The 9,979-nt window shown below is 35.7% G+C and overlaps 2 protein-coding genes across 2 annotated transcripts; one reads left to right on the top strand and one right to left on the bottom strand.

The window, feature by feature from the left end:
- The first annotated feature begins 952 nt into the window (after positions 1-952).
- On the top strand, positions 953-2,415 carry LOC113771479. Its single transcript, XM_027316056.1, has 2 exons — positions 953-1,063; positions 1,150-2,415. The coding sequence occupies exons 1-2, from the start codon at positions 953-955 to the stop codon at positions 2,413-2,415; spliced, it is 1,377 nt and encodes a 458-aa protein (XP_027171857.1).
- Positions 2,416-2,770: 355 nt separating this feature from the next.
- LOC113771471 (ankyrin repeat-containing protein BDA1-like) lies at positions 2,771-6,062 on the bottom strand. Its single transcript, XM_027316048.1, has 3 exons — positions 5,484-6,062; positions 4,146-4,879; positions 2,771-3,098 (listed from the first exon to the last, which is right to left on the bottom strand). The coding sequence occupies exons 1-3, from the start codon at positions 6,060-6,062 to the stop codon at positions 2,771-2,773; spliced, it is 1,641 nt and encodes a 546-aa protein (XP_027171849.1).
- Between the last annotated feature and the right edge of the window lie 3,917 nt (positions 6,063-9,979).

Below are 9,979 nucleotides of genomic sequence, written 5' to 3'. Positions count from 1 at the left end.
ACTAGACATGTCCAAAGTTTACGATAGAGTCGAATGGAAATATGTGGGGAGAGTTATGATGAAAATGGGGTTTTGTCCAATTTTTGTAAGATGGATTATGTCTTGCCTATCTATTGTGACCTACTCCTTCAATTTAAATGGGCAAAAGATAGGTTGTGTTCAACCGAGTAGAGGGCTTAGGCAAGGAGACCCTCTATCACCGTACTTGTTTATTATATGTGCTGAAGGACTATCATGTTTGATTCACAAAGCTATGGTGAACAAGGAAATAACGGGGATCAAAATATGCAAGGACAGTCCGATGGTTTCTCACCTCTTTTTTGCAGATGACTCTCTACTATGCTACTAAGCAACCAAGCAGGAGGCACGGAAGGTCAAAAGCATCTTGGCAAGATATGGTCAAGCATCCGGACAGGTGGTAAATTTTGAAAAGTCAGCTATCTTCTATAGCAAAAATACCACTGATCAAAGGAAGAATGGAGTGAGGGAAGAATTAGAAAACATCAAAGAAGCAAGGAATGGAACCTATCTGGGACTCCTAATGGCAATTGGAAGGGCAAAGACACAGGTCTTTGCATTTGTCAAGAACAAAATTAACAACAAGCTGCAAGGTTGGAAACAAAAACTTTTGAGTCAAGGAGGGAAAGAAATACTGGTCAAATCAGTGATTATGGCTATGCCAACTATGTGATGGCTTGCTTTAGACTTCCAAGGGGATTGTGCAGACAAATCACAGGTAAAATAGCGAGATTCTGGTGGGGGAAGGGAGAAAAAGACACCTGTGTACATTGGGCAAGCTGGAAAAAGCTTTCAGAAGTTAAGGGAAGAGGAGGATTAGGTTTTAGAGACTTGGAGGCCTTCAACATGGCCTTACTGGCAAAACAAATTTGGAGATTCATAATGGCTCCAAATTTGTTAGTAAGTAAGGTTATGAAGGCGAAGTATATGAGAGATGAAAAATGGATGGACAAAAATCCAGCCACTTCAGCCTCATGGTGTTGGAAGAGTATTCATAGTGCAGCCTCATTTCTATTTGATGGTCTTTGGAAAAGAATTGGAGATGGTAGGTTAGTCAGTATGTGGCGAGACAGATGGATAGTTGGTTAAGATACCGGCTTTGCATCAACCACACAACTTGTGGAATGCAAGTTGGAATGGGTAAATGAGCTGATAGAGGAAGGGAAATGGAAAAATGAACTGCTTCTCAAGTGGTTTAGTACAAAAGATGCCGAGCTCATAAAAGGAATTCCAATAAGTACAGGAAGAAGAAAGGATAGGTTGGTATGGAGGCATTCCAAATCTGGAATTTATAGCGTCAAATCTGGTTATGCTGTAGCAAGGCAACAGGAAGGAAAAACAGGTAGAAGGACAGGCCAAGATGCAGAAACAAGTTGGGAGATACGAAAACGAAATGTGTGGAAGAAGTTATGGCACTTGAAGGTGAAGGCCAAACTAAAACACTTCATGTGGAAGTGTTTACAAAATTGTCTGCCAGTCAATGAACAGCTGTCGAAAAGGCTACGCAGAGGTGAAGGTAGATGTGGTTGCTGTGGTGAAGACATGGAAACAATTGAGCATTTGTTCTTCTTCTATGACAAGGCTGTGGCATTATGGAAGCTAGCACCAGTCAGGTGGGACGGATTAATGGGTATGCAACATAACTTTTGGCTATGGTGGGAACAAGTCACACAATCGCTGGCACTGAATCAAGGTCAGGAGAGAGTAAGTCTAACTATTAATATCCTTTGGCAAATCTGGAAAGCCAGGAACAAAAAATTTTTTGAACAAGTCAACCAGGATCCAGTAAGAATCGTAAGGAAAGCGCAAGATGAATGGCTTGAGTTTGAACAGGAAAGGAAGACAGACCAAATGGAGAGTACAGGGAAGCTGAACGATGCCTTACCTACCAGCAGGATGCGGACAAGGAAGGAAGAGATAAGGTTGTATACTAATGCAACTATATCAGCTAAACGAGTCAGGACTGGACAAGGGATTATAGCAAGGAATTGGAAAGGACAGCTTTTGAAAGCAAAAAGAATTGTCACACAGGGAAAGGGATCGGCAAGTGAAGTGGAAGCTCGGGCAGTGACAAATGCTCTACTGATGGCTACCCAAGCAGGTTGGACAAAAATTATAGTCCATACAGACTGCAAATCAGTGATTGAGCAGATTACTAAATGCAAGGAGTATAACTACATGACTGCAACTATCTTAGAAGATGTGCAGGAACTTAGTCTAGCTTTTGAAAGATGTTCTTTTGTGTTTATACCTAGAACTGAAAATCAAATCAGCCATGAATTAGCGCAATATGCTGTGAAGCTTGTACATGATATTGAATGGGAGAATGATTTCCCAATATGGCTGGCTGACTTAGCTAGGACGGATATGAGGGTAGTATCCCATTTTTGTAACTAATCCTTGTAATGCCAAGTGTTAATATCTATAAAATGATATCGTTTGTAGAAAAAAAAAAAACTAGACCGGAAATGTGGTGGAGGACTACTTATTTGTTCGTGAAATTCATCAAAGTTGTACTAGATGGATACACCATGGTGAACAATTCTACTGAAATTGATGAGACAATATACTCAAGATGTGAACTCAAAAGGGGATAGTGATACTGAAGACCTAAATGATATGCTAAATCATGTTGATGCTACACAATTTGAGGGGGGGGGGGGGAATTGGCTCAGCAGTGAAGAATCCATGGAAGATAGTCCAAATGTGAATGACAGTGTTCCTGATTACAGTTTTTTTCTTTAAGAGCAGTTCAAGAAGTTGATTTGTTAGCTTCACATGAAGGCACATCATCAGAACAATTGAGCACACAGAGAGAAACAGATTTGTCTCCTTCACACGAAGGCACATGAGAGATTAAGAACCAGAAGCACAGATCATCAGCCTTACATGAAAGCACTTCACAAGAGATAGAAGCAGATTTTTCAGCTCCACGTCGAGGCACATCAGTAGAATTATCGAGTACAGAAGGAGAGTTTGGTTGGTGAGCTTCCCATAAAGTATCAACATCGGACTGATGATCAAGTGGAGATGATCTGCAGGTATTGACCACATCTGCTACAGATTTTGGTGAAGTATCCCTGTTTTGCATTTTGAAGTTTAAAGCATTAGGTAATGGCATCAAAATAACTAGCACATGAATGCAAGAGAGCAGCGCAAGCTGCTTTTTTACCTTGCTTTCAAAATAACCATCAAACATAAGCACTCTCAAAATTGGCACAATGCTCTTCAAGCTTAATCAGAAAAAAATTCGAGGAATTCCTGTGCATCTTCCTCAAGAAATCATTGAAAATCAATGAAAATTTTGGTAGTTGAAACATTAAGGAAGACGAAGAGCACAACTTGTTCAACTGAAAAAGGCAACTTATGCACTAAAATATGAGCCAGAACCAGGAACTGCAGTATGCAACTTAGAGGCGATGAATAGGTGACAGTGTTTCCACCAAGATCAATATAATCTTCTCTAGTATTTGGACTAAGAGTAAAACATATTTATAGAAAAGCCAAACTCTGTGAACCATTCTGCTACTGTATATTTAGAAGAGAATACAGTTCACATTGTCAACAAATTTCAATGGAAAAATGATCTTTGCCAGCAGCTACCAATGAAAGCTGAACATGCTTATATGGGCTACAAAATATGCAGAAACATTCACTGTAACCTGCAAACAACATTAGAGCTCAACTATTCGATTACAACAGAAATTGAACCTTATTCCATGCTTACTCAACCAAGGCAGTTTACTAAACATAAACAAAAATTTGAAATCAATATGTAAGGCATTTATGTTTCCTGATTGAACAGCCTCAGCCAGTATCTGCTCCATAAAATAAATTGCTGCATGAGACTTAATTCATCAGCAACTTTTCACCACATGGAAAGTAAGGAATTTTTTTCCCCTTTTTGGCAAAGCCCCCATAATGGAGGATGCAATCCCAAATTTTGTTATATTATATAAATAAATAAAAAATGGAAGAGGCATAGACCTAACTTCAAATATAGTAAAGCAAAGAAATACTTCTCTATTACGCTTTTAGAATTTTTATCGCCCTAGATAAGAACTTGCTTGGAAGGTCTACAAATTTTATTTTTTTTAGCTGGGCACTTCTACAGGAGTCCGTCATACGCTGACATGAAAGCTTGTACTGAAGAAAGAGCGAGAGTCATGGAAATAATCACAGAACCCGTCAAGATCAACAACATAGCAAATGCCAGAATAGGAATTGAAGTTGGTGCTATGAGGATTATTGAAATAGAATAGCTAAGTGATAGAGCTATTCCGACACATCCCATATAATAATAAAGGGTTCTGGGGAGCAAACGGAAGATAATTCGAAGGGAGGCTGCAAAGATTATTGTGTTCAAGTAAACAAAAATTGCGAAATTTATTCCGCCCATTTGTGCTGCTCCTCTGGTGTTATTGGTGTCTTCAGGTCTACTGATACTGGCAAAACTTGAACTAGAAGAAATATTGCAAGGCTGGTTCGAAAATGAATTGCTATCACCTCCTGGTGAAGTTCCACCCGGAGGGGTTAGTACAGCTTCATAGGCAGCAGTCAGAAATAATACAGCTACCACAAGAAGGGCATTTCGCATCTCACTTGACAAGCCATCTATACTAGCATCAAGATCAACCATTTGCCTGAAAACTTTTCTGGTGAATGGTTCCTTTGAACTCAAAATATCAGCGAATGTTTTAGCTGGACGTAGAGACAACGATCTTTTAGCCCCTGCACAGCGTAAAGCTTTAGCAATTCTCTCATCTCCTGTGATTGCGAGTCCCATAAAAGTATCGAGGCATGTTAATCCTTCGAAGTTCTGTTCATTTATTTTCACTCCGTTCATCAAGAACTTTACAGCCTGAAGAAATGACCAAGAATTTAATAAGAAATGACCAAGAAATGACCAGGAATGACCAAGAAATGATCAGCTAAGTATATCGAACTTTTTTGTTTTTACAGCCAGCAGATTAATTAGCTGATCTGAAGCTTATTATAGAAATTGCATATAGGAAGCTTGCACATCATGCCTTATACGAAACATACAATGCCTTATGATCTTACCAAATATTATAACGCACTTTTATGGTCATTAACGAAAATTCAAGCTACAAAACTGCAAAATTCATAAATCTTTTAGCCTAAAGTGACAAAAATTTCTCCAAGTACATTCCACCTGCGCCAATTCGACCAGACTGGCCACCAAAAAATGAGGACTAAAGTTACTTAAGAAGGGCTAAGTAGACTAGTAGAGCTTAGGTTGGATGTTAAGCCAAATTTCAAATTGACCAAGTTTGTGCTGCTGTGTCTTAGATCTGTCCTCATTTTGTCACAGCAAAGTATGAAAGGATTTGTAGTTAAGATGATAAACAATAAGAATATGCAAAAAGGTCAGAAGGAATTTGCATATTTTCCATATTTATTTAATCAACATACAAGAAAAAACTAGGACAAAGATTTCTTGCCTCAAAATTATTTGTAGAGGCTACAATATGCAAGGCTGTCTCTCCATTCTCATCTTTCCAGTTCAGGATCTGTCCATTAATGTTTCCTCTCTTGAGCCAACCTAAAAGCACCTGTAAAGCCCTGGCATTTTCATTTCTCACAGCAATATGAACAGCCGTTTCTCCTCGAATTGTCAAATCTTGAATGGATTGTGGACAGGCGCCTAGAAGATCGGCCAAAAGCTCAGCATCACCCACTTCAGCTACATAGTGCAAAGGTGTAAACCCCTCTCTTCCTTTGACGCGAATGAGCTCAGGATCATGCTTGATGAGCCATTTTACTGTTCTATTTTTGCCTCTTCGAAGTGCCAAGTCCAGTGGACTATACCCGTCCGGGTTGAGCTTCGTGCGGAATGATGGCTTTAACCTTAGGACTTCAACGGCAAAGTGGGTGGAGCCAGCAGCTGCTGCTATGTGTGCAGGCGTATCCACAAATGATGGCTCATCATATTTATCCAGAAGGGTTGGATCCTGCCGGAGTGATTCATACAAGGCGTTTATGTCTCCTGATTGAGCTGCCTTATCCAGGATCTGCTCCATAACTTGCTAAGAAACTTAATTCAGCAAAATTTCACCACATATTTATAAACCAATTACACTTGTAGAACTTATACTTAATCGCCCTAGCTAAGAACCTGCTTGGAAGGTTCACTGACATTCCTTGGCATTTTACATAATCCAATCCAATATTTCTTTTTCTTTTTTTTTTTCCAAGTCTTACCTAGCTAATCGAATATTTACATTGTTGTACCTAATCCTATGTCTCAGCAATTGTCTTTAGTCTTGGCTCTATTGTGGTGCGAGGCAAGAATATTCTCGTTATGGGCCAAAAAAATTATTCTCATCTCATCTTTCAGTTTCATACTTCAATTTTCTAGCTAGTCGACCAAGCATCTATGTAGCTTCTACAGCTTTTTCACTTAATTTGAATCATTTGACAACCAATGTGTATGATGTGCAAGGTACATACACTAAATACTTGTGCAGAAAATATATTTTATCTTTTAGTTATATAGGGTAACAATTAATATAATCACTCACTCTCCAATATAACTTGATAATATGCAGCTTTATCTCCATAATGCACAAATCCCTTCATCATTCAAGCATTGCACTTCATCTCCCAACTATTTTGAATATAAGATTTTTGATTAGCAATATAAATTTTGTTAACAATATTGATATCGATACCCAACGAAAGTGGTGCTATTACGATAGATGAGTCCTTGTACTCCATTTTGTGTTGGGGAGAGTCGAACAAGAGGACAAGAAGAAGGAAAAAGTTAGACTAGCACCACAATCCTCAAATCACCTAATTTATGGATATAGGAGATCAATTGTTTTTAATGGACCAAATTGGAAAACAAGAGATTATAAAATAAAAAAAAAACTCTATAAAATTGGCTATGGAGATGAGAAGAAGTAAATTTCATATTTAGCCAAATCAGAAATTGGAAAAGAGAAGAGTTTCATTAAACATTTTAAGAGTTTCATTAAACATTTTGCAAGTTCCTCAAGTGCCAGGACTTATGAAGATGGCACTGGAGAAGTGCTAGCAGTAGATGATCATTTGGTCAAACAATTTGGCATCTGAGATGGATGTAATCTTCCAAAATGGTACTCTTCGTGGACTGAGAAATCTTTGAGCAATCATCTTGCTCCTATCTGACTAAAAAATGGATCTCAACATTGAATTTAATTTTCTAAGTTTTTGAAACTCCCACCAACCAAAGAAATCTGAAGCCTTGTTTAGATTGCTGGTCTCGTTGGCAATTTTTTTTTTCCAATTTTTTAGGGATATTTTCTTAATATATTTTCCAATAACTTTTTTTTTTACGTCAAATGCAATGCATAATGAAAAAGTACTATAATGGTATTTTTTTTCTGCAAAATTTGCAAAAATGAAATTCAAATGGGCTCTAAGCATTAGGGGTATGATAAAAGAAAAACTCAAAAGTTAGAAGAGATTCAAGTGTAATTTAAGAATTTCTTGTAATTCATAATTTGAGAGTAATTAACGATTTATCCTTCTTTAGTTGAAATGCAGAGATGAGATACACCCTATGATTGATAGAAAGAAAGAAAAATAGAGATTGCATGAGTCTGAAATGATTCATCAAAGAATATAGAAATCACCAATAAGATAAAAATATACATGTCATACATCCAATCATTAATTGTACACAAAAAGTACTATCATCCTTATGATATTGGTGTAATAATATTATGAGTATACAATAATTTTGTTAAAATATGATAGTATCCTTCATTATCTGTGAGATTTTGAGCTATAAATCATGTAAAAGCTTGAAAACAAAAAAGTTCTAAATATGTTAGATCCTTGACTGTGAATTATATTAAGTTTTTTTTTAAAATTAAGAATAGTTAAAGAAAATAAAAATCACACTAATATTATGTTATGATGTTGACAATCAAAATATTACTAGTAGTTTAAGTGTAAAAGGCAAAAAAATGTGTTTAAATGTGTTTTATTTTGGGATGACGTAATCACACATTAACAATTTCATTGCCTTGTATTGAAAAACACACATTTACAGTATTTCTAGTAAAAACATTCCAAAAAACACCTAAAAGCTAATAAAATATCCAAATAATAGATCAAAAAACATCCAAAAATATTCAAAACCACAGAGATGCATTAGAGCTAGGGACGCATCACAAAATATTGATTTGATGTAATGGAGGACAAACACATGTTACTCGGTCATCCAATCGAGGGGTTTATGCGCAAGAAATATGAATTCCTACGAAATTAATTTTGCTAAAAATAATATTGTTATTTTATTTCTTTCAAGATGTGGTGCAAGCTTATATACACTGGCGGGGTGTACTTTTTTTTTTGGGATTATATACATGGGTGTACTTATATATTGAATAGACATATATGAACAAAATTCATATAGACAACAAAATAATGCTAATTTTTACCAGATCAGATAAAATATTCAAAAATCATACAATCGCATCGAAACCTCAAATATGCTTTGCCCAAACCCCTTTTTTTTGGTCCAAATCCAATTGCTACCTAGTTTTTTGTTCAATTTGATGAGTAACCCCACCTTGTTAATAAATAATAAGAAGCACTCCCAGCCAAATAAACATTCTACGTTTTTGACGAAAAGTGTCCATCAAAAGAAAAGAAAAGAAAAGAAGAGAGAGACTTTGTTACGTCTACTTTCGATTCGTAGATATTGCACTTTGAAAAGTCCAAGGCATCATTCTCGAATGGTGGATTAAAAAAATATCACTTTGAAAATTGGGATAATTTCATAAACCTCCCCTGAGGTTTTATGAAATATCACCTAGCACCCTTGAGATTTTCAAAATCTCACTTAGCACCCTTTAAATTGACATTTTGGTAACATTGGAAGCCCTTCTAACCAAAAGTAATATTAAAAAATTCATGTTTGAGGAGAGAGATTATTTTAGTGCCTTTAATACCCTTAGGTTATTAAAAAAATGAACATTTTACGAACCAAAGAAAAAAAGTACTAAATTGGAACCATCTTAAAAGTGAAGAGATGAAAAATGGTAAGATTTTATGTTAAAACCAATAGTCACTTCTACAGTAGGAAGAGATAGTAAAAGTAAATACTATTTTTTAAACCATCTTTATAAATAGAAACCTTCATAGCGTTGAAGGTAATCAACATATAAAATCATACATTTGAGCAAAAAAAACTTAGTAATAGATGAAATTTAACTTCAATATCATACAAAAAATTTACTCAAAATAGATAGACTTTTTTTATGGGTGTGAAATATGAAAATTTTATTATAAAAAAGTCCAAATTTGAAAAACTATTTGGAGTTTCAATTACTTTATTTCTCTTGCGCTCTACAAGAATAGGAATAAATAAATAAAGTTATGAAACACTACAAAGAGGAAAAAATAAAAAGAACCTGCAGCTATTCTTCTCCAAATGCATTGAATATTTCATTGATTAAATCCTATATTTCATTGACATTTGCAATTCAATTATACATATATATATATGTATGTATGTGTATGTTTGTATAAAAATTGTTAAAGAAAAGTAGGAAATTTAGAGCAAGAAAAACAAGTTTAGAAAATTTAAATATGAGGGTATTATTGACAATTCATCACCTTTGATATTAATATATGGCCCTACTATCACTTCAAGGGTACTAAGTGAGATTTTGAAAAGTTTAGGGGAGCTAGGTGATATTTCATGAAACCTCAAGGGAGATTTCTGAAATTATCCCTTGAAAATTTAAACACATCAATTTGCGTCAGCTACACCATGCCCTAAAAAAAATCACCTTATAATGCTCTTTTTAGATTCAAGAGAGATTGTAGAGTAAAAGAAGATGACTTGAGATTCAAATTAAGAACTTTATGCTTATATGGCTAATACTTTTGCAGATATGGGATTATCAAATAATTTTTGCATCTTTGATCCATTACAGTCCAC

The sequence above is a fragment of the Coffea eugenioides genome, chromosome 1 (assembly GCF_003713205.1).
Source record: "Coffea eugenioides isolate CCC68of chromosome 1, Ceug_1.0, whole genome shotgun sequence".
NCBI classification, from domain to species: Eukaryota; Viridiplantae; Streptophyta; class Magnoliopsida; order Gentianales; family Rubiaceae; genus Coffea; species Coffea eugenioides.
The sequence above is the reverse complement of the archived record's forward strand: the minus strand, read 5'-3'. Positions and strand labels throughout refer to the sequence as shown.

Bases quoted from the DNA above. Each gene is read 5' to 3' on its own strand.
- LOC113771479 (XM_027316056.1), top strand. From the start codon at position 953: ATGAAAAATGGATGGACAAAAATCCAGCCACTTCAGCCTCATGGTGTT. The intron at 1,064-1,149 runs GTAGGTTAGTCA...GTGGAATGCAAG, and splicing joins TTGGAAAAGAATTGGAGATG to TTGGAATGGGTAAATGAGCT.
- LOC113771471 (XM_027316048.1), bottom strand. From the start codon at position 6,062: ATGGAGCAGATCCTGGATAAGGCAGCTCAATCAGGAGACATAAACGCC. The intron at 4,880-5,483 runs GCAAGAAATCTT...TCATTTCTTCAG, and splicing joins CCTCTACAAATAATTTTGAG to GCTGTAAAGTTCTTGATGAA. The intron at 3,099-4,145 runs GTATGACGGACT...AATGCAAAACAG, and splicing joins GTACAAGCTTTCATGTCAGC to GGATACTTCACCAAAATCTG.